General features: G+C 47.7%; 8 protein-coding genes across 8 annotated transcripts; 4 read left to right on the top strand and 4 right to left on the bottom strand. All coding sequences in view use genetic code 12, as the record gives it.

The window, feature by feature from the left end:
* Positions 1–396: 396 nt before the first annotated feature.
* Positions 397–1206, bottom strand: DIURU_001957 (uncharacterized protein; the record flags this gene model as incomplete). The annotated part of the gene is made up of 1 exon (XM_034154555.1): positions 397–1206. One exon carries the CDS (start codon positions 1204–1206, stop codon positions 397–399), a length of 810 nt encoding a protein of 269 aa, XP_034013282.1.
* Positions 1207–3139: 1933 nt separating this feature from the next.
* On the top strand, positions 3140–4150 carry DIURU_001956 (uncharacterized protein; the record flags this gene model as incomplete). The annotated part of the gene is made up of 1 exon (XM_034154554.1): positions 3140–4150. The coding sequence occupies one exon, from the start codon at positions 3140–3142 to the stop codon at positions 4148–4150; it is 1011 nt and encodes a 336-aa protein (XP_034013281.1).
* Positions 4151–6327: 2177 nt separating this feature from the next.
* Positions 6328–9798, top strand: BNI4 (Bni4p; the record flags this gene model as incomplete). The annotated part of the gene is made up of 1 exon (XM_034154553.1): positions 6328–9798. One exon carries the CDS (start codon positions 6328–6330, stop codon positions 9796–9798), a length of 3471 nt encoding a protein of 1156 aa, XP_034013280.1.
* A 520-nt stretch (positions 9799–10318) lies between these two features.
* Positions 10319–12694, bottom strand: MBP1 (transcription factor; the record flags this gene model as incomplete). The annotated part of the gene is made up of 1 exon (XM_034154552.1): positions 10319–12694. The coding sequence occupies one exon, from the start codon at positions 12692–12694 to the stop codon at positions 10319–10321; it is 2376 nt and encodes a 791-aa protein (XP_034013279.1).
* Positions 12695–13344: 650 nt separating this feature from the next.
* Positions 13345–14256, top strand: DIURU_001953 (glucose-6-phosphate 1-epimerase; the record flags this gene model as incomplete). The annotated part of the gene is made up of 1 exon (XM_034154551.1): positions 13345–14256. One exon carries the CDS (start codon positions 13345–13347, stop codon positions 14254–14256), a length of 912 nt encoding a protein of 303 aa, XP_034013278.1.
* A 55-nt stretch (positions 14257–14311) lies between these two features.
* Positions 14312–14980, bottom strand: DIURU_001952 (uncharacterized protein; the record flags this gene model as incomplete). Its single annotated transcript, XM_034154550.1, has 1 exon — positions 14312–14980. The coding sequence occupies one exon, from the start codon at positions 14978–14980 to the stop codon at positions 14312–14314; it is 669 nt and encodes a 222-aa protein (XP_034013277.1).
* A 1502-nt stretch (positions 14981–16482) lies between these two features.
* DIURU_001951 (uncharacterized protein) lies at positions 16483–25419 on the bottom strand (the record flags this gene model as incomplete). Its single annotated transcript, XM_034154549.1, has 1 exon — positions 16483–25419. One exon carries the CDS (start codon positions 25417–25419, stop codon positions 16483–16485), a length of 8937 nt encoding a protein of 2978 aa, XP_034013276.1.
* A 1369-nt stretch (positions 25420–26788) lies between these two features.
* DIURU_001950 (uncharacterized protein) lies at positions 26789–27517 on the top strand (the record flags this gene model as incomplete). Its single annotated transcript, XM_034154548.1, has 1 exon — positions 26789–27517. One exon carries the CDS (start codon positions 26789–26791, stop codon positions 27515–27517), a length of 729 nt encoding a protein of 242 aa, XP_034013275.1.
* Between the last annotated feature and the right edge of the window lie 16 nt (positions 27518–27533).

Raw genomic sequence — 27533 nt, 5'->3', positions numbered from 1 at the left:
CAAAGGTGAACGTCCGCTATAACCATGTTCTAATTGACTCGATAGATACTAAAGCAAGTTTATGGAAAAAATGAAAGTGTTTCAATTGGTCGAGATCTTACAATTTTAATCCAGGATTTTCACAGCTGGCGACTACAGAGTTTAGGTATATTTAGCATTATTATTAGTTGGTATGTAAATGCAGGGTTGCATAATGATGCACGAGTTGTCGTCATTGAGATAGCATTAAAGATCAACAATTTCAGGCGCGGAAGCATCGATCAAACTGGGCAAAATGTGTTAGGCTTTTAAAGTAAACATTGCATACAGCTTACGGAGATAGAACCCAAGCTGCACAGCTAAACAATAGCTGTGTAATCTATTGCCGAATCTCCACAGCCACAATGTGCACCGCTCTTATATAGGCCCTCTAACCAAGTATAGTGTATCCCCATTGGTCAATTTAGCACAACGCTCTGAAGTCGACACCGTTACGGGCTTATCTTTGTCAAGCCGAAAGATATTGAGCCGCGCATCGGAATCAAGTGTCGAATTATTGTAGTTGGTGATTTTGTGTTCGTCGGCAATTACATCGAGAGCTCGTCCTACGGGCCACTTCTTCAGTAAAAACATAGGCTTTCTCGCTTTGTCAGCATTGATCGACGACAAATCACCATCCACGTACAAGGTCCACACATAAACACGATCGCTGGGTTGAATCTTTGCATCGCCTTTGGCAGCTTTCTTTAAGCTAACAAGCAGCGACACAGCGCTTTGCTTTCGAAGTTTGCCGAGCGTCAGATTGCTGTCGATGAAGCGCTGGAACTTAGCCATTGCTTTCGTCCCCAACTTCTGCTTGATCGTGACCGGCACTGGCAGTTGGCTGCGTTCAAATTGTCGCTCTTGTTCGAATTTGCGTGCGTTGGCGTCGGGGAATAGCAGCTTCACCAGCGGTCCCAGGTACCGGTAGCCGCCAGTGCCACCCTGGTTGCGAAAGCGGTTCAGATGCTTACACTGATGAGCTTCCAACCGGCGGTGTTGTTCACAGAAAGTTCCCTTGCAGTATTCACACACAAACGGGAGAAAGTCCAACTGGTTGCAAAACGCACAGTTTTTGCCGATGTCCATAACCCCATGGTCGGGGTTATTAGTTTTGGGTTGTATGTGAGCATCGGTAAGGATCATGGCTTCGGATGGTGCCTCAGGGGATGGGGCCGGCGCCGTCATTTTAATGGCAGGGCCGCGGCGGCGGAATCGAACCTCGTCGAACCCAGTCGCACTCGGAATGACTTTGCCACCGCCACCATGAAGCAAGCTCCATCACGTTGATGAGTAATCCGTATGGGCTAAGTAGACAGCCAAACACAGGCCATGACTAATTGTAGGGTTTAAAGGAGATGCTCAGATATTTCGTGCTTGTGATATTTCGACTGGTATGGTCCATTCAGTATCAGTGGAGACATTCCGCACAATGCGGCCAAAATATCCACAGTGAGCTAGCGGGGTGAATCACAGTTGGTATTGTGACATATTACTTAGGCCGAGAGCGCCCTATCAGTTGATAGCAAACACCGTGTTCCTTTCAAGATAATAGCCAGTGGTACTAGTGGAAAAGACGCGTCTGGTGTAGCTCCCCGCTTGGCGGGTAAATTGTCTGCAGCGTAGATGGGAACTGCTGAGGGCGAGGGGCCCATCATTCTCACCTGTGTGTACTAAAGAAGATTGCCCAAACCCTGCCGACCAGTATGTGATGATGTTTCGAACAAGCTGTGGTGAACTCTAAGACGCCGACAACTGAATTAGGCGCTGGCGACGTGAATCTTCGATGATGGGGGCTAAGGCGGACATTGATCGTCGGAGATTGATGCCTAGGGGTGTCGGCCGGGGTTGGCCGCACACAATTATACGATTTTAGGAAAAGGGTGTCTGCACCAGCAGAAGGGCAGCGCGGAATGGGATTTCACCTATCGCGAACAATAATGCATTATGGACTAAAAAAATGAGGCTTCACTGAGCATTACGTTAGAGCACTTCTGTGAGGGGGGAGATTCAATCTGAAATCACCAGGCACCTGGGGCGGAGGTGGACTTGTTTACTATTAAGATCGTCATAAACAAAAAGCTGACGTGGGTTGGTCAGCAGACGAATGGGTGTCTGTGTCCGATGAGTTTACGACGCCTGCACATTCCTCGCACGCGATGGCGTCAGCCTCCCTCGGGATCCCGTTGCCAGGCTGGGGGGGGTTCGGGTAAAGTGGGTGAGACGAGTAGGGCTTGAGGAATACGCAGCATCGTAAGCATACATGGGGATTCACAAAGTGATGATTTGGCCAATGTAGGCGGTGGCTCCCGCAATGCGCGCAGTAGTATGTGGTTTCTTGCTTATAGTTGAAGGGAAACGGTCCTACTTGTTACAGGGATCAAAGGGCCTAGGCCATCGGGGCCCGCCCGACACCGGTGCCGCCACCCACGCGTGTGTTGGACGCGTTTCCCGTCACTCTAGACGACACTCTAGACGAGGCCCCGCACGATGCCACTTAGCCGGGGAGGGCCAAGGGTCCCGCCGTGTCCTGGCAAGCGGTCGCCCTCAGGCTCCCTGTCGGAAGCGGGTGTTGCCATTTCCGGCTGGTGACGTGGTATGCTCTAGGAGATACAAAAAATAATTAGATGAATGCCCGCGCAAGGTGCGGCACCATACTCGGCTTGGCCTGGGGACGAGGGTACGACAGCCCCTTTCCCTCGACCCGCCTAATGCTATAGATGCTATAGATGCTATAGATGGTACGACGACGACGAAATCGTGTATGTGTCCCCGTTCGGAAATCAGTTGCCTAATTAGCACCGGGGATGACGTTTAAACCTAAACCTGTGTGTGGCGCGCTAAATCAAGCGTCGGGAAGGTCCTGGGGGTGCCGTCACCAGCCATTTCGCATCCTCGGCGGCGGCCCCGATGCCTGCGCTAGGAGCCCCGGCCCCGATATTTATTATTGACAATATGGACGTCGCAGACGATGGGGCGGGGCGTCGCAGTACATAATTTTTCATCGATATTTGTCCTGCCCCTAGCCAGAGGCCCCAGCGTATAAAAAGTATATCGGTGCCCCAGCAACCACTCCCCCCCTCATCCCTGGCGGTGCTGATTCTTGATCTAGCGCCACCCGATGCCGATGCCGATGCCGACGCTCGACCACGAAGTGAAGACGAAGCTGAGATTGTCGCAGGTGGCCCGCCCGCCGAAGCTGATGTTGCAAAAGCCGTTGCCCGAGCTGCCAGCGCTGGAGTCGCCGACGCCGCTCGGCGCCGGCTACCAGTTGAGCCGGGTGCTGACGACGAAGACGGTCGACCTGGCGCGGTACCAGGTCGACACCCAGTACCGCGTCAAGTTGCAATTGCTGGCGAAGGAGATCGAGTTGTTGCGCTACTCGTGGAACAAGATGTTGATGGACGAGCCCATCACCGAGCGCAAGCTGGTGTTCCCGCAGATGCCTGGTGCGTTTGCCATGGAAGAAGAGAAAGAAGTGCTGCGGCCCCAGGTGAGACAGACGCTGCTGCTGACGGTGGCGCTGCTGTTGTTCTGCCGTCAATTGTACACTAACTTGTTGCAGATGAAGCCCGTCTACGGTAAGATGTTCCCGCTGATCCACCACCAGGCGGTGTCGTTCGCCGGGGTGATTCTGTTTGCCCTTTCTCAATTGGAACGGCTCGATGCCATTGACCAATACTTGTGCAATTTGGGTAAGCGCCACCTGCGTATTTTGGGCATTGAGCCCGAGATGTTCGAGACGTTAGGCGAGGCTTTAATTGACACTTTCCACGAACGGTTTGGCATTCGCTTCACCCAGGAGCTCGAGGTGTTGTGGATCCAACTCTACATGTACCTTGCCAACCTGATCCTCCAGTTTGGCATGGACCCCAAGCTTCGCCTTGACGACTCCCCGCACGCCGCCCCGCTGGTGGAACAGAGCTCGCAAGTGCAGCAGCCGGCGGAGCTGATCTTCTCCACCGAGGAGCTGGTGATGGACCTCGACCTGAAGCGGGGGCTGGTGCTCACCCAGCTGACGGCGCCGCTGGTGGCGGAAACCCCCGTGCCGGCGAAGCCGGTGAAGGAATCGCTGCTTGGCCTGATGAAGACCAAGATCCGCAAGACGAGACGCGACTGCGTCATCATGTAATGACCGTGACGACATATGACTTTTAATGAGAGAGACTTATCCAATGACTATGGCCAATTTGTAGATCCCAGGTTAGGCTTTTCGACCCCCCACTCGTTTTCCCCCACTATAGTACCTTACTAACTCGATTCAAGCTGCTCCCGCAATTTACAAGGTTCGTGAAAAGAACTAGTGCAGAAAGCTTATCACGGCGACCGTTGACCAAAACTTTAAATGGTCAAGGGCACCCTGTCACGTCGTGTAAATCAGTTACCCTAAGCAAAGTTTTTCTGTTGAAAACGCAGGCTGATAAAAAAGCACTGCTGTTGTCCGTTACTCGAAGAAAATGGCCTCACTTTCTCGACTATTGATGCCACATTCCCCTGAAGATATGACAAAATGGGAATAAAATGACGGGCAGTGACCCCTGCCGCCGCGCCACGGTGCTAGCCAATGCTACTACAAAAGAAAAAAAGAAAGTTCCTAATATCTTGCATGATTGGGGAAACTAGTGCCGAAAGGCGGTTCCGACGAGTGGGTGGACGTCGAATCTTTATCTATCAACGGAAGTATACCTCCTTCCTACTTGGTACCCAGACAATCTAACCTCTCCCTCGTCAGTTATTATCGCACCATAAACCTCCAGTAAATTTTTTTTGTGGCTAGTGCCTCTTAATTGTGTACTTTCGTCTACGGTAAAAGCTATCGTTGTGATGTGCGGAGACGCATGGGAGCCTGCCTCGGTACGATGACGTGTAGCAAGAAGACAGCGACCCCCGCGGCACCAATTTATAGCAGGTTTTAGCCGCCACAACTTACCAGAGTGGGATAGCGCGGGGCACTGTTCTGATATACGGGTTGCGGCTGGCATTCCCTTTTCGTAAAGCTCATAGGTTCCAAAAGAGTTCTAGAAGAGCACCGCCAGTGGGTGCCAGTGGGTGCTAGTGGTGCAAATTTGTGACGCGTGTGGTGTATGTCGCCCAAATAAAAGATTGCCCCATTATATTTTAGACAGACCACACCGCCCCCCTTCTGTTACACGAACGCCGATTGTTGACTGCAACCGTTTACTGCAGTGGCTCTGGGATTCTGGACCCGAGCAGAGATCGGTCTATGCTTTACGGCTTATCGAGTATGGAATACGACGACGCCCTGATTAGCACTGGTACTGTGGAGAGATGTAACAAACCTCAATGCAAGCACAAACATGTAACGCCGCTGACTATACAAACGATCAGACAAACTAGGACTAGTGTGTTGCGAACTACCTTAAAGTTAAATCCTCGTGTAGCCTTTCCCCGGAATGCCACACCGCTCTCATCATCGCCCTTGCTTCCGCGTTGTTCTTAGTGGTTGTCACCCATCACCCACGGCCGCCATCCCGCATTCCGCTGGAAGTGTTCATCGGCTAAATGTGAGCCGGGTGCCGACGCCTTTTAAGCCTCACAAGGCTTCGGTAAATTTCCCCAACTACCACCATATTTACAGCTTGAACTCCCCCAACCTCTATGGTCTTCAAAATTGAAAAAACTGACCTTTAGCCCGCACCACTTTAAGCAGACTCCGCCCCCTCTCGATGACTCGTCTCTACGACAACGTCCCCCCACCTTTTGCCCGGGTTTTTTTTTTTTTGCGCCTGGGGCGAGTGGAAAAGCACGCAACTCGAGGCAGCCGGAAAATTTGCACCCACCGCCGAAGGGTCGCCACAAAGCGTGCATGCCCTTATAACCCACCGTGTGCCTCCACGAAAACTCGTAGCGCCTGGCTACACCCACTTACAGTAACTTACACACCCACGCCAATAATGCAAATTTTCCTTATAGCGCCACCCTAGACAGAAATGCCTCTAACGGTGGAGTACAGGGGTGGTCAATCCTTATATTCACTGACGCGAGGCGGGACGGACCCGGCGACGATGGCCTCCACCTATCTCCACGTAACCCCCGAGTAGATTCCTCGAGCCTCCACAATTAATAGTCACTTCGCCCCTTTAACCCTGAACACCTCTGGTCGCTTACTAGCCACCGCCGTCACTGTTATCGACCAGCTAGGGCTCGACCCATTCTCGCACCCTGACGATCCCCAGCCCGGCGCAGGATCGCTTATCCGGACGATTGGTGCCTATATGCACTACACGCGCTGTGGCCGATCTTTCTTTACCACCACGACACCATCATCCTCTACCTTCGTCAGTGGCCATGTCAGACGCTGACGACGTTGTCTTGGATCTGGCATTCTACCTGGCTCCGGCCGGGGAGGGCCACACATCCCGGCGCCACGCGCACAATTTGCGCCGGCAGACGGTGCAAACGGCCCTCGTCGAACACGACGATGCCATCGCCACGTCGGAGATGACGGTGCTGCCGCTGATGCAACAGCTTGAACGCATTCTCCAGCAAAAGAGCAAGACGTCAGTGCATCTGCTCCCGCCAGTGGCGGAGCCCGACACCGAATCCGCCCCCGGCAGCGCCAGCGGCAGTGTCAGCGACGGGCTGCGGTCGCCGGGGTCTCCGTCCAGCGCCAGCGTCCACAGTGCCCGTCGCTCGCTTACAAACAGTATGGCCTCGGATCCTCGCCGCCCTCGGCCGTTGCGCCAACCGCTGAACGCGCCCCTGATTCCTCAATACGACCCCGAGCGGGTATACGACCACAACCAAGCCTCCGCCAATTCTAATAAGCGGTTCCTCAAGATAAGCGAGGCGGAAAGCCGGGCCGCCACCAGAAAGACGACGCCGCCCCCGACTAAGCCCAACCACACCCGGTCGGCGCCATCGGTGCCAACCACCCAATTCAGCGCCCCTCGCGAAATCCCCCTAGAATTCCCCGTATCCCAATCGTCAAACGCCTCGGTGTCGACAGATAAACCGCTGCAGCCGCGCCATACCCGCTCGAACCTGGCGTTCCTGTTTGCCCTGGTCCAACTCCTGAAAAAGCATACTAATCAAACGGTGTCTTCGCAAGCCACCGGGACCACGGCGTCGACGACAAAGCCGGGCGGCCGCAAGCGGTCGCTGACCCTAGAGCGTTTGCGGTTCCTGTCGTTTGGAAGCCTGCCGTCGCCCCAGCCGGCGCCGACGCCGCCAGATTCTACGGCGGCAAACTCTTCTAAACGAATCATGCTGGAACAGCCGAAAAAGCGAGGGTTTTTCCGTTCCCTTTTCAAGAGCCGGTCCAAGCTGCTGCTCGTCGAGTCCCACCTGCTCCCCGATGTGCTGGGGATGTCGGATAATTCACAGTCCAAACGACCGCTAAAACGACCGGCGCCATCGACCCAGCAACCTCGGGCGGACGAGGCACAGAAGAAAAAGACGGTATCGCCGAAAAGCTCATTGCCCCGCTTAAACCCATTGAAGATGAGACCCAAAAGTGAGATATTCTCGAAGTCAACCCCGGTGAAAGGGTATCCGGAAAAGGTCACTGTACCCAAAGCCAGTACATTCAATCTCAATACTTCCAAGATACCAAACTCATCTAACTCGGACTCTTTCACCCCCCCTACAGCACTGAAACCCCAACCACCAGGTCCTCTGATCAACACGCAAGAGCCGGTGGTGGCTGCTCCTACCGTTGCTAAAGCGGACACTGACAATCCTGAGCCGAAATACCAGCCGATGACACTTGATCCCTCGAGATCGCGGCCTCAGTCACCCATCGATAATAGTCTCCGCTCATTGGCTCCCCCGGCACTGCCGCCACCTCATATATTTAGCCCTGGCCTGCCTATAATCGGAAGCGTCACCGATGACCTGCTTTTGGATGACTTTGATGTGCTGCTGGCCCTGTTTGAATACCGCGACGACCCCCCGCAGAAGCTCTCGTTGGCTCGTCGCACCCCCGAACCGGAATCATCATCCATTGGCGGTGACTACCGATCTTTGGACCACTCTCCTGGTCATGGATTTGGATCTTCGCCGTCACCACCCCTTCGGTCGCCCACCACTCGTCGTCATCGGCCAGCGGCTAATGTTGCGAATGGAGGTCCCAGTGGCCGGTTTTCGGGCAAAAATACAAACGCAAGTGATGAAAACACTGCGTTCCTTGATGTTCCTCAAAGCGGTGGTGGTAACCCGCAATTTGTGGCGCCGTTCTCTCGCGTGACCTCAACTAGTCTGCGGGTGCTGAGGGGTCTGATGGAGCTGAAGAAGGACGCTCTTTTGGGAGAGGCGCTCTTCCCCAAACTGCTCAACGCTCAGGAGGTTGAGCTGATCGTGCTGCTTGAAAGACTGCGACTGATGCGCCTGGTCCGTCTGAATAAACGCCTGCTGTTTGTGGGTTATTCAGGCGACCTGGAAAACATCACCCACATCCCTGGGGTACTGCTGCCGCTGCAAATGGTGAACAACCTTCCCGTAAAGCGACTGCTGCTGATTTTGAAGCACTCACTGCTGCGGCGTCTGATCCGTCTGCGTCAAGGCCTGATGCCGACACCCGCGCTGGCCATGCTGGACGCTAGGGGCAGTGATGAAGGCGATTTCAGTGAGTTTTCTGACTTCATGGATATAGACAACGTCCTGTTCAACCAACTGCCCATTGTCACGGCTCGTGCCCTGGCAACGTCGCTGCCGGCACTCATTCAAGTCGCAGGGGCACTGCCGGTACCGATTCTGGCGGACCATCTCGATGCCGTGCTTGCACAGGCAACGCAAAATACGCTGGCACCACCAGTACCACCAGCGTTGCTGATACAAGCACCCCTTCAAGCCGCGCTTCAGCAGGCCCAGCAACCCCACATCCTGTTTGATGACCCCTCGTCACCCACTGACCTCAGCGACGTCACCGAGGAAAGCGGTGCTCACAGTCCTGAGAGTGGGGCTGTCAATAAAAAAGGAACTGCAGTTCTTTCGCTGACGCTGCTGAGGCAAGACGAGACCCCATTGCCTGAACCCAAGGTCCTGCCTCCAATTTCCTCGGGTGTTGTCCCTTCCCCTCCTGTTGCACCGATGACCTCAATGGCGCCTTTAAGTCCATCCTCGCTGGTGCTGTCAGAAACCAGCGCTGCGTACTCGCCCATTCTCCATACTGCGGTAAAAATGCTGCCAGTGATCGATGGACACCTCAACAACCGGCCCATTCTGATGTCGTTCCGCCTGGGTGGCCAGGGTCTGCTGTTCTCTCGGGCAAATGCATTTGCAGGTTTTGCAATGCAGGGTCTGGGTTCCCACCAGCTGTTCACCATGCTGCTCGACGAGCTGGACTACTCTGTTGGAGGTGGATTTGGTCTGGATCTGGATGACGATGTCATTGCTGCGCCTAGAGCGCCAGCTATTGTCACGCCCAAGCTGCGGGTAAAATCTTCCCCTGTCAATAACAAACCTGTGGTCCACCCGGCGGCTCCCGTGGCGCCTCTGGTAGCATCGAAGCTGGACTCACCCAGACTGTTCACGCTGATGTTCAGTCGCAAGCTTCACAAAAAGCAGTCTCAAGCGCTGATGACGCTGGCGCGTATGGTTATTCCCGAACCGCCTCAACCAATGCCGGCGGTAAGATTCTCCTCGCGAATTATCTTGTATGACACCTACAATGGCGAAGAGTACGACCGCCATCCCGATACCGCAACCTGTAATCAATTGACTCCGGCACTTGCTCAACAGATCAAGGAGGAGCTCAACGCTCTCAAGAGTCAAATGGAAATTCACATCGAGAGTCGCTGCAACACTCATTTCTTCTGATGAACGATCGCATAGCATTTTTATAAAATTACATTCACGATGACATATTATATAAGTGATTTAATACCACCATCATCTCTGTTCACGTCGCCTCGCTATGGTGAAATTTAGGATATTAGTTGTATACTTCTCATCGTTAACTTCATCAACGGCAGCAGAGTAAAATACATACGCAGCAACGGACTTAGACTTATTGCTTAGTCACGTCACCCAGAGCTAATTTCCCGTGGGCACTCTGGAAAATAGTGTCCAAAACCTTCCAATCATCGCGGGCGATGAAGGCAACAACTTTTGCGGGGTCCTCCATCACACACACGACGTATACACCATCACGGTGGTCAAGGCACGTGGTATCAGCCCAATCGGCATCATCATAGTCCTTAAGCGAGATCGTAGGGGGTTTCCCGTCGACGAATTGTGGGTAGGCCATCTTTAATCAACAATTGCTGCAGTCGCGGTCCTGCCGCGCGATAGTGTTTCTACGCGAAGATTATGTCGTCGAGTCATTATATTGTATATACTACACAGTTTCGCCAGAACCATTGGCAAGACTTTGCTCAATGAGATGGATCAGTTGCTCGACCTCACTCACCAGCATGTCACAAGCAATCAGAATCAATCTGAAGTATTTTTGTAGACGATCGTCATCATTTTCCTTGTCAGCATCACCACATCGAAATGAAACCTCGATTTGTTTGTCAATCAATTGGTTGGTGAGTTGCTGACGCTTTATAATGCTTTCAGTGAGTGTCTTGGCTAGCTCGAGTTTATCACTGTCGGACCCGCCGTCTTCTGAATCATTCGTTTCATTCAAAAGACTACGGTGGAATCGTTCAAGATTGTGGCGATAGTCCTTGAGTCGTTCATCCAACTCTTCTTGCGCATGAAGGTATTGGAAGCACAAATCGTTTTGTAGTCTAATGACCTCCTCCTGCAACACCTGCTCGCTTTTGAACTCGACGATCCCATCCGATGTGGAGCCATTGGACTTGATTCTATCCGCCGCTTCAATAAGCTCATCAACTTGTACTAGGCGAAAAACGTCAATTTGTGAATCAAGCATCACTTGTCGTCGCTGTTGCAAGTCTCTTATAACCTGGTAGATGACTTCATCTTTCTGCAGCAACTCTTTGTCAATGGCATAGGCCAACTCTGTAAGATTCTCCGTGATAGCATTGGCTGTCAGATTTTGAAGGTCCATGGCCATCTTACTATAGTAAAGTTGCGATTCAAACAGCTTCGCGTCCATTGCCAGCGCAATTTCATCATTTTCCAAGATGGCACTATCGAGACGAAGGACATGATTGTGGGCTGCCAAGTAGTTTTCAACACTATAGTCCATAGCATTCTTGAGCCGAAAGTCAATACGTTGATGATACAGCAAAAAGCTTTTGATGAGTTTTTTCTTGAGAGAACACGCTGCGATGTGAAGTGGTGTGTTACCATCACTATCCTGGTGATTTAATAGCTGTGAGAAATCAGCTCTTTCGCTGAATTTGTCCAACACCTCCTCCAAATAGTAACGTGCAACTCGTTCTCGTTGGGTCAGTCTCAGTTCTTGACACCCAAAACTGATGATATGATGAAGTATGTTACGATTTTGGTTATCGGTAGCCAGCGATGTAGAATCCAAAATCGTAAGTAATTCAGGGAACGTCTTCAATTGGTAAGCATTGTTATATTTGACCAAAAACATCAAGGCAGTCTCGCCATCCTTATTTTTGACATTGATGTTCAAATGAGGAAATGTCCGCATCAAGAAATTAAGCTCTGCAATCAGACCCATCAGGCAAACCCAGTGAAATATAGTGTTACCATCGGTATCAACGGGGGCATTAATCGGAATTTGTTCGCGAGGTTCAGGCGGATTAGCAATTGAAGCAGGAACAATTAGCTCACCTTGACCGTCCACTTCCATTTTACTATCATTGGCAAAAAAGTTGACAAGATTCTCATGGAACGCGGTGAAGGTACTCACTGGAACAGCTGGTTCACATTTAGCATCTGGCAATGGAGATGTCGTCAGCAGGTGTACCAGTCCACCACTTGTTACAGGCGGGGTAAATGGAATTCCACCCATCAGCAGTGCATGAACTGCTTTCACGAAAGAATCACGCGGTGACGCACTTATTGGCTGGATGGTCTGGCTATTAGGTATATTGTTTCCATTCAAATCATCGTCCTCATCGTCTCGCACTTCCTCAAGATCTTCCTGTGTCAATTGACGTGAAGCCAAACTTATTGAGTCGGCGTCGGTATCATGTCGCGATAAAAGAGCGGGGAACAGAGACAAGCGTTGCATGTCGAACCGTTGCAGATCGAATGATCCTAGCAGTGGTCCCAGTCGGCCGCGTAGCATTGGCTGAGATATTGGTTGAGTATCATGACGATGAAGCGCTGGTATGGGATTATTGATATTGGGAGCTCCCATTAGCAGTGGGCCATTTGTTTTCATGGGCCTTCCACGTTTCTTTGGTTCCTCAACGACTTTCTTTGCCGGTCGCTTCTTGTTAATGTTGAGGGCACTAGCATGATTGTGTTTTGGTGCCGGCGGGGGTGTTTCCAGTTTACCTTCAACGTATTCGAAATCAAATATAGGTTTAAGCACTTCGAGGACACCAAACTGCTCGGCAATTTCCCTGCCAAGATCTAATGGGACATAAGTGCCCTGGTATTTACCATAACCACCTTGTACCTTCTCATGGATGCCCGTTTGAACGTCTTTCTCCAAAATCCGAGTTCTCTTTGCCTTAGGAAACTTAGCAATCTTGAGGATGTGGGTGGCATTGATCCACAGGTCCAGCTTTCGGCGCATTATTGGGCCCTCCAGCGTGACAAACTCGAACACCGGGACATTGGAATATGTCGCCAGGTATATTTGAGTATTATTGGACATCGCCCTGGATGGGGGTCTGGAGTCTTGGACAACAAGGGTGGTGTACAGGCGCGCGCAAAAACAACACGAAACCGCGAAACGATGAGACACGCTTTGTTAGACGCTGAGTACGATAAGCCAGGCATGAGAAAAATTATACCGTACTAGACGGCTTTTACGGGCGAATACCGCCAAGTGAGCGGTAGCGTACACCTCTGACAGTCATCGCTATACTATAATTGGCAGAGATCGCTACAAATCCTCGTAAATCCCCGATCTCTTTTAATCTGTTGGAATATCGCGTACGGAAGAGCTTCTCTAGGTATAACGCACAATGTCTTGTTTGGTCCTATCAAGATGCGCGAAGGCAACAGCGGTTGCACCCGGATATAAACTCGCCGTGGCATATCAGGAAGCCATTTCAAGTTTGCGAAATTGTGGAGCGAAAAGTACGACTACCGCAATGGTGTATGATCATTTTCTTTAAAGTAACAATGCCGAACCCGGCAGTTGTCAAATAATAATATTGCAGCTATACATAGGTGTTGCCTAGGATACAGATTAAACCCTACCAGTAGTCAATTACAAATGATTCTCTTCATTCATTACTAATAGAACGTGGCCCCTATCCATATATATTTGCTGTTGATTTCGCGCATTAACCGCAAACCATGCCTGTTGAGGACCAAAATGACCGAGTCGTCGTTTCTCATCCTACGAAAAAGGATGTGAAAGTGACCATTCTCAAGTACGGAGCTACTGTGATTCTGTGGGAGGCCAATGGCGCTGAGCAATTGTGGCTCTCGTCCGCTGCCAAGTTGGACGGATCGAAAGCCGTCCGTGGTGGGATTCCCCTCGTATTTCCCGTTTTTGGCAAACAGAAGAACCCGGACCACCCCACTTTCAAATTGCCTCAGCACGGATTCGCTCGCACATCCACCTGGGAATTCCTTGGGCAAACTACCGAAAATCCCGTCGCCGTACAATTTGGTTTAGGTCCGGAAAACGTCGAACCCGCGACTCTCAGTCTCTGGGGTGAAGGTAAATACGACTTTTCGCTTATCCTCACCATTACGCTTGGTGAAGACTTCCTTGAGTCCCAAATCGAAGTAGAAAATACCGGCAAGGATGACTTTGAATTCAACTGGTTGTTCCACACATACTACCGGACTCCCGACATCACGGACACTTTAGTCACCAACTTAGTTGATCAGTCGTGTTATGATCAACTCATTGCGGAAGAATACAAAGAGAAATCCCCTGTGATTTCCTTCCACGAGGAGTTTGATCGCATTTACAAGAATGTACCCACCGACTTGTTGATCCAGATGGTTCAATTCGGTAAAGTTCTCCACAACGTGGAGCGCAAAAACTTGCCCGACGCTGTCGTGTGGAATCCTTGGATCAAGAAGCTGCAGGGCATGGGTGATTTCGAACCCAAGGAGGGTTACAAGAATATGTTATGCATTGAGCCGGGCCATGTGAGTGAAATGGTAAAGTTATCACCCAGAAAGAAGTGGCAGGGGGCACAAAAGGCGTTTCTTGGTGGTGAGATCAACATTCAATCCAATATCTTTCAGTAAATTTTGAGGTGTGAAATAATCGTTGTCTATTAATGCTATTGTACAAATACTTGCTTTAGTTTTCCTTCTTGTCCTTTTTATCTTTCTTGTCTTTCTTTTCCTTTTTTTCCTTCTTTTCCTTCTTCTCCTTCTTTTCCTTCTTTTCCTTGTCCTTTTTCTTTTCCTTCTTCTCCTTCTTTTCATTTGTGGTCCCTTCGACTTCATTGCTGGCTTTCTCTTCCTCAGGATCTTCATCTTCGATCTGTTCTTCTTTAACCTCCTCCTCGTCTGCTTGATCAACATTTTCGTTATCTTCGCCCGCTTCGCTTGCGGCAGTTTGTGTGTCTACCAGATCGACTTCGGTGCCATTGTCATTGTTCTGAATTTGGGGTTCGTCATCATCATCGAATTTGATCTTCTTGTTTTGGGTAACCTCAACATCGCCTTCGGGAGCTGATCTCTTGGGCCTTGAACCGAAGGGGGGTTCATCGGTTAAGGGTGGGAGACCTCTGAGATCACGCTGTATGCGTCTCAATTGTGATAAAGCAGCTGAATTACCACTCAGAGTAGAAAACCCCAGGCTTTCGTCACTGTTATCCCCAGCGATGATCGCCTCGGATACCGAGATAAAGCGGGTGATAGACTGCTCGGCCTCTTCTTTGCTCAAAGAACGCAGCTTTCCCACGTGCACGCATGTGGGGGTGTTCGTGGCATTTGGAATCACACGTCTAGGTAGATTCAGCATGATTAATGGTTGCAACTGATGAGATGCGTCTTATTTCATAGTATCCGATGGTATCGTTTTATGTGCAGTATTCTTCCGTTGAAAATTTGAACCCACATTGTTCAAGCTTTTGCGTGCGAGGATGTTTGGTTTGACGAATGGCTTGACCGGCACTGTCGCCAAGTTTGGCGTTCGAGTGGCCTCCCCTATGTTCAGTCCTGCCGCTCCTTTTGTTGCCCCGCAACCCCAAATATTGTCGTTCCTCCGATTCAAGCTGAGGGGTAATACCTACCAACCATCAACTCTCAAGCGGAAACGGACTTTCGGTTTCCTTGCTCGTCTTCGAGACAGAAATGGAAGAAAGATTCTCGCCAGAAGACGTGCCAAAGGAAGATGGTATCTTTCGCATTAAGAAGCTTGTACATATATCATAAATCTGTGGGGTAAAGGTTGGTTGGGATGGCTAGCCACCACAAGTATACGGAAATACAAATATTGCTTGAAGATTTTCACCAAATCAACACATTTCTGAAATGCCAGTGCTTTCGGCATCCAGATTAGCATGACTTCTTAAGACATCAATTTAACTTCACTCACGTAATTAAATTTGACCTAACTCAATCAACCTTCCCTGTTGAGCTATAAACAGTTCTGGTTATATCAAAAGTATACTTTCACTGCCTAATTCAATTCACCTGATTTCGAAATGTTCGACTTCAGCTCTTTTGTGGAATTGCTCCATAATGACCATCCGGACCCAGATGTTGATGTTCTTCGCATGGCGCCCGCGCCCGGAATTGATCGTAAAACTGTGTTTTTCTTCATGGGAACTACCGTGGAACTTCTTTCGGTTTTCAACCGCTCGTATTCGTTAGCAACCTCTTCCTTTCTCCGCTGCTTGTCTTTCCGATCCCGATGCTTCTTGAGAAACTCTTCTCTCTTTTTGGGGGGCAAAAGCTTTCCGAGGGTGTCAACAAGCATGACAAATCTCGAATGTTTGTGCGTTGTGGATGGTTCAATGTGTGAATGATTATAATAGCCTAATGCGTCACAAATTACATGCAAACGTGCACATTATACAAACCGACCAGGTTGTAGTTGCCCTGAATAGAGTTTGTCAATCATGACAATCCCATCAAATCTATCCATGTTTGGGACACATATATAGACTGTGCTTATGGTTCTCAAGTGTAATTACAATTCCCCTACAATAAACCGGTTGGTTTGCTTGCCCGAGGAGTACATGCGGCTGAAGGTGCGGCTGAACAAAAAGCAATTAATCGTTAGCCTATAACGACATCAACAAAATTAGTCCCCGCAGAAGTTTGCCTATAGTTCACTCATCGAAATGCATACAACTTGTTAGCTAATCGATCGAGTTGAAGATTTTACGTGCTTACACATCATTCGGTTGAGATTGTCACAAAGTTTAAGTTACAATTCTGCATTGCTCGGTGTCATGGTTGTACAATTTAAATACTTGCAGTACTCTAGATACATTATTATAATGAAGTGAACAGGCATTAGGCCTTGCCTAATAACTTTGTGTATTGCGACTCCACCTCGTGCGTAACACGCTGAAGACCAACAATTACAACTTGATGCGTAACATCGGGAAAATTGTTTCGATGCAAGCCAAACCATTCAAGTGGGGGAGTAGCGTTCCCAAGCTCCTTCAACTGAGGAGCCTCTATGATAGGAGGAGCCAAAGGTTTGTATATGAATTGCAGCGAGCGTTCAACCTTCGTTATGCTCGAATCAATCGCATTTTCAATCTCTTTATTGACCAGCAGGGGCGATTCAGGGAATGGCCTGGTAGATAAACCAGCTCCATCAACAAGGCCACGCCGCAGATCAAGCGCCCGCTTGTGGATCATATACATCTCACGAATGAAGTTCACCAGACCCAAATTCCACTTGATGTCGACAGTACCGCCAAACAGAGATTGATAAAGATATTCCACAACATTATCGTCATATTTTTGGAACAGGCGCATAGACACCCTGAAACTCGGGAAAGCAAAAATTCCCCCACCCGAAGCCTTATGAGCTACCTCGCTGAATTCCAACACTGTACAAACTTGAACGAATTCATTCGAACTGGGTGGAATCTTCGAAAGTGAAATTCTCAAATCATTGAATTTGAGCTCCAACTCATCAGTAGTACCGGCTTGGTATTCATTCTGGCTAAATTGAGCCCTCAGCTTGTCAAGTTTGACCATCAACACTTTAGAATCTTCGAAGGACGACGGGAACACATATATCACAAGATGGCCCACAACAATTTGTATAAACAGCTCTAGCTTTTTGACGGTTTGCAATATAGCCAGTTGAGGTACACTACTTTTCTTAGTCCCATTACCCAGTTTGACGCCATCTCTAAGTGTCTCCTTGTAGTTGGTACGCTTTTCTTGCATCATTCTGTCCACTGTGTTGTGGATGTCCATAAAGCTTGCTGCAGTTAAGGTAGTCACAAAAATTTCAGCGGAATGGCACACTATTTGCACCAGCAAATGATCTTTTGAAATGGTGACTTCCAGCTTTTGATTAAACACATCAATGAGCAAATCCTCGAAGACTGCCATTGCAAAAATATGATCATCGAATGATAATTTAGCTCCAACATGCCTAACACCAGCAGAGGCCAGAACCAAAGGTACTTCAACAATTTCGTCCTCTAACTTCCAAGATATCGATGTATGAATGCTAAGCTCTTCCACTCGAAAAACACATCCAAGTCGACCAACCAGCGTTAGGCTAATCTCATCAACTCCAGCCTTCAAATCTTGCGTCCAATCAACCAGCTTACGCAGAACAACCCAACCCTGATTGACAACAAGGGAGAAATCTCCTAATTTGGAACCGAAATCAACCAGGACTTTCAAATTGGTAAGCACGAGCGTGAGAACCCATGGAAAAGCGTTAGTTGTCAGAACTTCTTCAAAGCGATGACTCATCTTGGGGGTAACTGCTACCAGAACATTATCATCATCAGACGTATCCCAATCACGAGGGAACCAGATATCTTTGAACAACTCTACGTCCAGAATTTGTTTGACATTGACGTAGCCATCCACATCAGTTAAATTTCCCAGCAGAAGAATCAGAGCCGTCTCACCAAGCTCGAGCACCAGCAGCCAAGTAAAAGCTCTCACACCAACCCTAGCCAGAATCTCTCGCAGATACACGTGTTGAAGCAGTGCACTGACGTCCTCGACGAGTAACAGCAGCACTAACATTGAAATTCCATCTTTGATACCCAGATTCACTTGGAAATGAATACCCTCCATTCCCACTTCAGCTGCAACTTTAACTGTAGGTTCACAAGAAAGTGTAAGTCGTTGCAGTTGAATACGCAATCCAACATGAAGATCAAGCTGTGAGAGGAAATTCATAATTCCGTCTTGTTTTTGAGGAGGGGCTGGAGAAGGAGCCTCAGATTTTTGCAGCACCACGCGACGTAAATGCGTGGCACCCGATGGTGGGGGCGAGAACAGGTCAAAAGTTTCCAGCGCTGGTTGCCTAGGAGTCACATGCGGTGTAATGGGCGGCAGATCGGGCCGTGGCAGTTGTGGCATGAGTGATGGATTCTGTTTACGCATCATGCGACGAATACCCAGGACAATGTCCGAAAGAATTGGAACACATTGAGAATGAAGAATGTTGCTGCTAGAACTCGTAAACACATCAAGTTTGAGCTCATGAGATTTAGAAGCATTCTCGAGATGTTTGTACAACATCGCCACCCGTACCGAAGGAGAACTGAGATAGAGCAGTCCTGGCAGTTCAGGCTCGCAATCTTCAATTCTATAAAGCAAGATTTTGGAGCCCTCAAAATTGGCGGTGACCTCAACTTGCTTGAACATGGGCTTATGACTATGCGCCGGTCCTGGTATTGGTTCTGGATGTGCTGCATGTGCTGTTCTCTTTTTACGCAGCGATAAATAGTTTTCAACTTCACTCAGCAGTTCAAGTGCTTGTTCCAAAATCACGATCAGATTCAGCAAGTACTTTATATCAACAGCGTCACCCATCACCATGACTCGCATGTCTTTGCCATCTGCGTCTTCTTCTATCAGATAGATCACTTGCATGCGCGGTAAAAATGCTCTATTGAGACTCAGCACTTCCAGGCCAGTCAGGAAAAAGTTTGAAGCACGATTACCGTTGGCTACCAGGATGTAGGCATGCAAAAGTGTGAATTTGCCCATTTCCCGATCCAAAATAGCAAAAAACCGCTCGGCACCCATATTTACCCCTGGATAGTCCTTCCGCGAATTGGTGAAAAGCCACCCAAGGCAGAAATTGTAAGCAAGAATCTGTATCAGCGAAAAGTGTGCAAATATCAGGTGTCCACTTGAAGCATGTTCAGTGTTTGCAGAAATCGTGGGTGCTTGCCTGGGAGGTTTCGTACTCCAAACTGCCATAGCCACATCAGCACAAGTCAACAATTTGGTGAGCAGAGTCAGAGTAAGGCAAACTCGACACCACTGCAGCTTAAGCTGAATAGCCTGGGAGTTGTCGTCAAGATGGTTGAATACACGCATGTTAAGGTTCACATCAAGCACATTCAGTTGATTTACATTCACTGCGCGATTATCAAGCACAAGGCGAGTACTGTTTACAACGGCTTCTCCAAATATGGGTACCTCGCCTATGCCATGTTCCATATGCTCAACATTGAGAGCAGCAATCTTGTTATCGTGAAGCTCAAACAGAACTTTCAGATCATTTACCATAGTCAGGATGGAAACTAAAGTACAGATAACGGATATCTTGAACAATGGAAGCTGGATTTTCTTCGATTGCTTTGGCTCCGAAATCTCCTTTCCAGTAGACTTTTCAGCAGTCGGGAATAATTCTTTCAACTCACTCGCCTTACTCTCCAAAATCGGCAGGTTAACGATAAAAGCCTTCAAGGCATTCACCAACTGGGGAATCTCAACCCTGCATTCGCGGGTTTGCAACCTTGCATTGGCCATTATATCTGTCAAAACATTTCCAAGAGGAATAATTTCAGACACAAAATTGCTTCCCAGAACCTCAACGAAAAGGACTTGCACATTTCGCAACTTGATCTGAGTGCGCATGTCAATCATCAGAGCCTTCACCGACAACAATTCTGGAAGAATCAGCACATCAGCTTCAATGCCGCGTACAATGATTGTACCAAATAGTGGGTCAAGCTGGGGCTCAGCAACGAATTGACTTACGGAAATAGACAATGAGATATCTCCCAAGCTTTTCAAAATGTGAATCTCCAGAATGCTTTGAGTTTCTCTTTGAGATTGCTCCGATGAAACCTCCGATTGCTTACCAACATCATCGGGATCTTGCCCACTTTCGAAAATACTTCTCAAATATGAGACGTCATCAAGAACCATCTTCACTTGTTGCACCTCAAGACCCCCTTGAAGCTTGATTTTTTCAACTAAGATTTCGACAACCTTTACATCATCACCGCAAAGGCCTCCAACAACTTCGCTTTCGGCAAATCGTAAATGAGCAAATTGGTGATCGTCGGCAAATATCCCAACATCTAGATTTCCCTGCATTGCCACCAGAGCAAGCAATGGTATAGTCTCAAGTCGGAGAACCTCTATGTCTGAATTGACATCACCAGATATATCGATAGACGTTAATGGTAGGTTAATGTTCAAGCTGTAATCAATCCCCACTACTGCCAGGACAAAAATGTTCTGACTTTTAGATGACAGAGGCGACAAAATTTTAGCATGGTCAACTTCGGGTTCTTGTTTCTGGTCTCTTTCTGTACTCCGATTAGATTTCAACTGCAGCTGTAACAAATTCAATACAATCAGAGACATTTTACCTTTAACACTACCAATGTTAAGAACGACATCAAAGGTCGTAGCTTCGTCCAAAAGGTCAACTCCAAACTTATTCAACGGTGCCTGATAAACTTCTTGTTGCTTCATTACTGTGGTGAGGTTTTCAATCGCAACAAAATCAAATTCAAGAGCACGCTGAAGTTGTGCTGACATACCGGACAACTTCACTTCAAAGAATAATCCCAGCTCTGGTTGTTTAATCTCTCTATTGAAAACGAAATCAAAGAAAAATTTTCGTTGATCATCATCAGCTTCCCAACTGCGCCACCGCGAGAAAACATTCGTAACAAATTCGTAGGCATTGGCAGGCAATGGTTCACTAAACATGTCAGGTTGGTATCGCCATTCAACAGGTAACAGGTCTAGGAGGTGTCGGATGCGCGCAGTCAACTTCCACCCATCGAAGAAACGAACATGCTCCGGCCGCAGCCGAAGTACATAAGCGGGTTTAGTAAGCACACCGGGATCGTGATCAATCTCATAGTCTGTCAGTACCTTTGTGAGCAAGTACACGAACTTCGCAAGCATATCGTGATTCTTTTCACTCAAAACATTTAATCTTGATTGAAGCGGCTTTACTCTGGCTTTAGTATCTTCAAGCAAATTGATAAGGTATAGCCAGTGGCTATCTTCGAGCATCATTGCAACGTTCTCAACATGAGCCAGAATGACTGGTTCCGACCCTGTCAGTTGGGTCATCCACATTTCGATATCCTCAACAAGACAATCGAAAAATTTCTGGCTCTTCTCAAACACATTGATACTCACACGCTTGACGTGTCCTGCTGCTGACATATGCTCAACCCGCTCAACCAAATGCTGGCCAGCCTCTTTTTCTTGCCGCAGCAGAACTGCCACCAGTAATTCATCGATTGAAATTTGGGCAATCGCTAGGTCACGATTAACCTTTGTCGTATCCTTGACTGCAAAATCTCCATAGAGTAAGTTGACCTTTGATGCTACAACTCGAGCATTGATTATGGCTTTGAGTTCATTCATAAGACGTTTGAGCAGCAGGACCACTTTAATCTGAAGTTCGTCCATGATTGACTCTAACCGCATAGCCGACCAACTGTCAGCAACATCGACGACAATGTTAGCAGCTACCAATCCAAAAAAGCCGTCAACATTACCAACCTCTACCACGATGTTGTCATATTCAAACTCCGCCTCCGTTGGTTCCTCTGGTGTGAATTCTTCTTCATCATAGTTGGCAGTCGGCCAAATCGTCGGATCTTCTGAAGACAGTAACAGGGTGGTTTCCAGATTCACTAGAGATCCATGCAGCAGATTCAGATCATTTTGGCCACAACGAAGTGGTGCATGGGCATCAGGTAATGTCAACAGAGTCGCAAAACAACCTTGGGCAATCTGATACTGTTTATCACGATATTGAGGTGCAAGTAAAAAGGGATCGCGATGGAAAGGGGCGTCGTTCTTCTGAATATGACGCTGCTGCAACTGCCATCTCTTAGCACCATTATGTTTGATAACAAAGTTGTTGAGCGTTAACAGGGTCGTAATAGCACCAACCACGAAATTTGCCGGGTTGTAGACCTCAAGGTCTATAACTGGTGCGAGCACAGTGACTCTACCCAGATAACGATTATTGGGGTAGTCGTTGTACAGTACTAAAAGACGCTTCACGGTAGTTACAAGTCTTCCACCTTGAGACACTTTCAAGCCTACCTTCAACACGGGGCACTGAAATGTGATACTGAAGGCGTCATAAACGGGAGGCTCTGGAATATTGAGTGAATTCTCCATATCAGAAAAGCCGAAGGCAGTACACTTAATGGCATGGATCAATTGTTTCATGAAATTCGGGTCGGAGTCTATCGTGATCTGACCTGCCTCAAAGTCCCATTTAGCGTTGTAGGTTATTTCAGCAGGAGGTATTCCAAACATACGGTGCGCGTGGATGCCAAGACCATCTATTACACCTTGTGATGCACGATTCAGCATTGTTTTGAAGTACCTCTCAAACAGTTCGAAAGGCATATTAGCTAGACGACAGAAAACCGGAGAAAAATCAGCTTCAAGGTCCATGTAATAATTCGTAAAGCGTATGTCAACATCGAGGGTATCAAACATGAGACTAACATGGTGACTCAGGTTATAAACGTGGGCAGGTAAGATGATGATCCCTCGCCGAACCTGGAAAGTGAAAAACACATCCACGTCATTGTCAGTTTTGAGAATCTTCCAATAATCAATATTTGCTATGTCGTCGTCATCGTCAGTTGGTTTGGGTTCATCAGGTGATTCCAGAAGATATTCCTCAAAGGTTTTGAAATGCACAAAGTCGCCGAAATAATTTTCGCGAATAAGGAAGAGGTACTTGATGACAAAACCATAAAACTTCAACATAATGTCGTCACTGTGACATCTGATCTCGATGTAGTTCAGAGCGTTTACCTCAATAACATCAAAAAACGTGTACAGCCCACCAACGTCAAACTGGCCCAGCTGCCCTACTGTCATCAGCTCTCGCATGAATGCCGCAGTCGTATGCCATGGAGGTGTGTGAAGTTCAAGATTGAAAGAAGGGGTTGAAAGCTTATAATGGATTGTGGTCAGTTTTGTCAATGGACCCACCAAAGGGGTGGTAATCTCTGCAAGTAACTCTGATCCCAGAAACGCCAAGTATGTATTGTTCTCACGATCTAGCGGGTTCGAGATGATATTGTGATCATTAACATTGAAGAAAAGCTGATAGTTCAACATTTTCCAATCAAACCGGTAGGTGAACTCACGTAAGAACTCATATGGAGTAGGATCACCCAGAGCAAAATCCAGAAATATATCAGCCATCAAAAACACATGCTCACGCAACAAATACAACTCGGCGCCCATCAGTACATTTGAATATGTCCAATCACATGCTCCATTCCAAGCCAAAGGAAACCCCACCAGTGCGTTCAATTCGTGTGAGTCTGCCATGAACAAAATATCGTGATTCACACTCAGCCTCACCTCTAACTCACAAAAATAACCATCTAGGCGATGCGGAAAGCTGCCATTTTGCAGTACAAACAGCGTGTAAGAACCGAAGTTCAGTGTTGGACCCATCTTTAATTCTAGCCAACCAAAAGGACGCATATTCTGATCGGGGTCAGCCTGCAGCGCATGTCCCTTATGAAGACGTTCTTTGTCCTTATTCGGCTCTCTAGTTGGTATGCGCAACACTAACTCATCTTTAACTTGTAGGGAAGCAGTAAATCCAGGGAATTGTCTGCGAGCGCCAGCGCTCCACTTGACTGGTACAGGAGGCAGATCCCGCGCCAAAACTGGAAAAAACATTCTTTGGAGCGGAATCCTTTGCTTATCTGCCCAAGCCCCGTATTGTATAATGGCTCCCAGAACCTCTATTTCAACAGCATGCTCAGGCAATGGATCATCCCAGTCCCTATTCCCCGTCTGATGTCCACAAAAATCGTAATAGTAACTAAGCCGAGCACTAGTCGTGTCTAACACTGTCAGAACTTTAGCGTACTCTTCATCATCAATCACGAAGACGTCATCCAGGCCATCCAAGTATCGATGAAGACCTCGCCATTGGTGTGTTTGTGGAAACTCAATCAGAGGTGCAGCTTTTTTCTTTCGACTCTTATCCAACTTCAGTAACAACAAGTCAAATTTGTTAAGCGCTCGCTGAAATTGGCTTAGGTAAATGTTTGCTGGCGGTTTTGTGGGGCGATCGCCATCACTTCCGCCGAACCTGTCCTTGTCGAAGCCAATATTGGCTTTGAATGTTAATTGCAATTTGTCAAAGTTAAAATTGTTTAGCATTCGATAGGGATCGAGTCGACTTCGTGCTTGAGCAATGTCTAATATGCCCGCAGCTTGCTTATACGTAACGCACATCAAAGTAGGAACAGTGGGGTTACCAATAACGATGGCACCTCGTTTGATGATTAGACCAACAGGAAATATCTTTAAGAGAACTCTGAGAGTAGTTTGATTGTACTTGATTGCAGACAGATCAAACTCAATTTTCTCCTTCGAGAGTTGCCGTCGCAGCCGAACCTCGGTATCGCTGGAGCTTCGCTTCTCGCTATCGACCAGAGATGACTGGGCCAGATTCGTATTTGCATCACCGTTCACTCCTCTTTGAAGCTTTTCAGCAATATCATCATAGGCATATTTGCAATTATACCAGAAAACTTCAAGGCCGTCGACCATGATCATGAATCTAGTAGGTAACGATTCATTCTCCTGAGCTGCTTTAGCATCAGGAGATTCGCCATCGATCGTTGATCCCATTATGTATGACAGGACTCGTGTTCGTCGGAAAAGCCAATACCGCCACGTGATGTTGATATTCAATAGGGATATCAGTCTGTCTCCATTAATGATGGTTACGTTCTTAGCAAACATACGCCCAGCTAAGAAGGATATCTTGAACAGTTCAACGTTGACCCGGGTTTTGTAGTACCTCCAGAGCACCAACTTACAAAGCCACAGGATGAACAACCCCACATATCGATCGAAGTAAAATAATAGGAACCACCCAAGGATACACGCAAGAATCCAATCACTGAGATAAATCCATATCAGCTCTCGGTCTTCGTGTACCGTAATTGCCAGTTCTAGGGATTGCGCCATGAGGTAGGCGAGGTTTGCGGCTGAGTGAGAAGCAGCGCGTTAGTAACGCAACAGGGATTTATCACTAAAAATTGAGATGGAAACAGACGTTGAAACAGATAATATATTTGCATGATAGATCATCGCTAACCTTTCTCAACAAAATTGTATTGTATTAGATACGGGCCACATTTTGAAAATCCACGTCAAGAGTTCTTGTACGCAGTTTTGTTGATGTTGATGTATTCTTTGAAGATACTCGTGGTTCGATAATCACGAAATTTTGACGTTGAAACCGAAACTCTCAAGCGAATGAGATTCGTTTTAAAGTCATAGTTTCAAGTGCCACACGTAATTGGTGCATTGAGACATTCAACTGTAATAATCGTATAGACGCCTTCAAGTCAAGTCGAATGTTCCATTTCCTAAAACATCAGTTAATAACCGCGGTATTAGATACAAACAGATGTCGTTCTCTGCACCCAGAGGTGTAGGAGAAATTTGGTAGAAAGTATCTCGACAAAAACAGTGTACTTTCAACCACTTCCACAAGGAATCAAACTCCAAATTTCTCTGTTGGGGCACTCCAAACATTAAAAAGCATAGTCGTGGGCAAGTGCGTCAGTTCGAGTGAGGTAATCCTTAAATCCTTTTGGACTAGAAATTCAATCCCCGAATCTATGATTTTCAAACAGCTTTATCAAGTCAAGCGCAAATGGTTTAGTGGTAAAATCCAACGTTGCCATCGTTGGGCCCCCGGTTCGATTCCGGGTTTGCGCAATCTTTTTGTCAAAATATAACTAGACCTTCCAGAGAATATGAAAGCACACATTGTTATAATTTTTGGCTTGGTTTTTTACATTTTAGTGCATTGGTGTGATTGATGATTTTTAATGTCATTGCTAATCTTCGAAAATATTGTCAAACTACTAGAAATTGTGGAACTTTAATTGAATTTGACAGATTTCGATTTCGAATATGCAAAATTTTGAGCTCTACTTAGAACTTTGAGCATTCACAATAGAATAATGCTACGCAAGTTCAGCGTTATGACGCCAAAGTAATCTACCATGTCAGCGTTGGGTTTTCAAATTGCTTGCAAGGCTTGACAATCTGTAGGGAGGGAAACGTTTAGCCATCATGTAAGTACCCGCCTAAATTCGCTCTCAATTGTACTCTCAGTCTTCAACTGTTGGCCGAAAAGGGACGCCAACCAGCCCGAACACGTCTTGAAAAGTGTGTACCCTGCAAACGCCATGCTACACGTCTGGTAAATCAACAGGGCTCAAAACGTTAAGAATTTATGCAGTACACAAGTTATTCGCACAAACCACATCTGCAGTCGCCTCTATAGGTAGTTTCAAAACACACACTTAAAACCTAAGTGACGATGAACCAAGAGAATGCTGGAGCGCCAGCCAGACCAACGAATGGGAGTACTAAGAGCAAACGTTTGGCTTTGAACGCCAAAGATCCCAATCAGATACGTCTGCTGTTGTTGAGGGCTAAACTGACGCTCACGGAAGGGGCTCCAGAATCCAAATCATTACTGTCACGTTTGCCTTTGAATAACTTGGAAGGCACTACCGTGAGAGCACCACCTATCCTTACCAAGGCAAACTCCACGTTGGGATTTATCCACAAACCAGATATCAGTGTTCGCAAACTGGTAACGAAGAGGCTGCTCAAGCTTCGCAAACTTAAGCACGATTACATCGGTGCAGTCAAAGCTTACCGCGGACGCGAGCTAGTTCCTGAAAACTCAGTATCTGACGACCTAGTGAAAAGATTATTCCCACCAAAGTCGCCAGTTGGGCCTCTTGAACATACCGAACGTACTAAACAGTTGCATCTGCTGAACATTCAAACATCAAAAGAGAACCATGGTGACCCTATCAAAAGGAATGTAATGATGGAGTCTCGTGATATGGACCAGCCAGTTGAATTCATTCCCACCGAGACGCCTCCACAGTACATCCCTGAAGGACTCGAGCCGCTCACGCCTCATGATATTAACAGATTGGGAGCTATCCAGTCCGATTTGACCTTTGATGAACCTGAACTGCCTTGCCCACAAGTGGGTCTTACTCATAATGAACTTAACGATTTATTGGAATAATGCATGCTCCTCTAAC

The sequence above is a fragment of the Diutina rugosa genome (genome assembly GCF_008704595.1).
Source record: "Diutina rugosa strain CBS 613 chromosome Unknown scaffold37_size135356, whole genome shotgun sequence".
Classification (NCBI taxonomy): Eukaryota; Fungi; Ascomycota; class Pichiomycetes; order Serinales; family Debaryomycetaceae; genus Diutina; species Diutina rugosa.
Note: the sequence above shows the minus strand (reverse complement) of the source record. Positions and strands in the feature narration are given on the sequence as shown.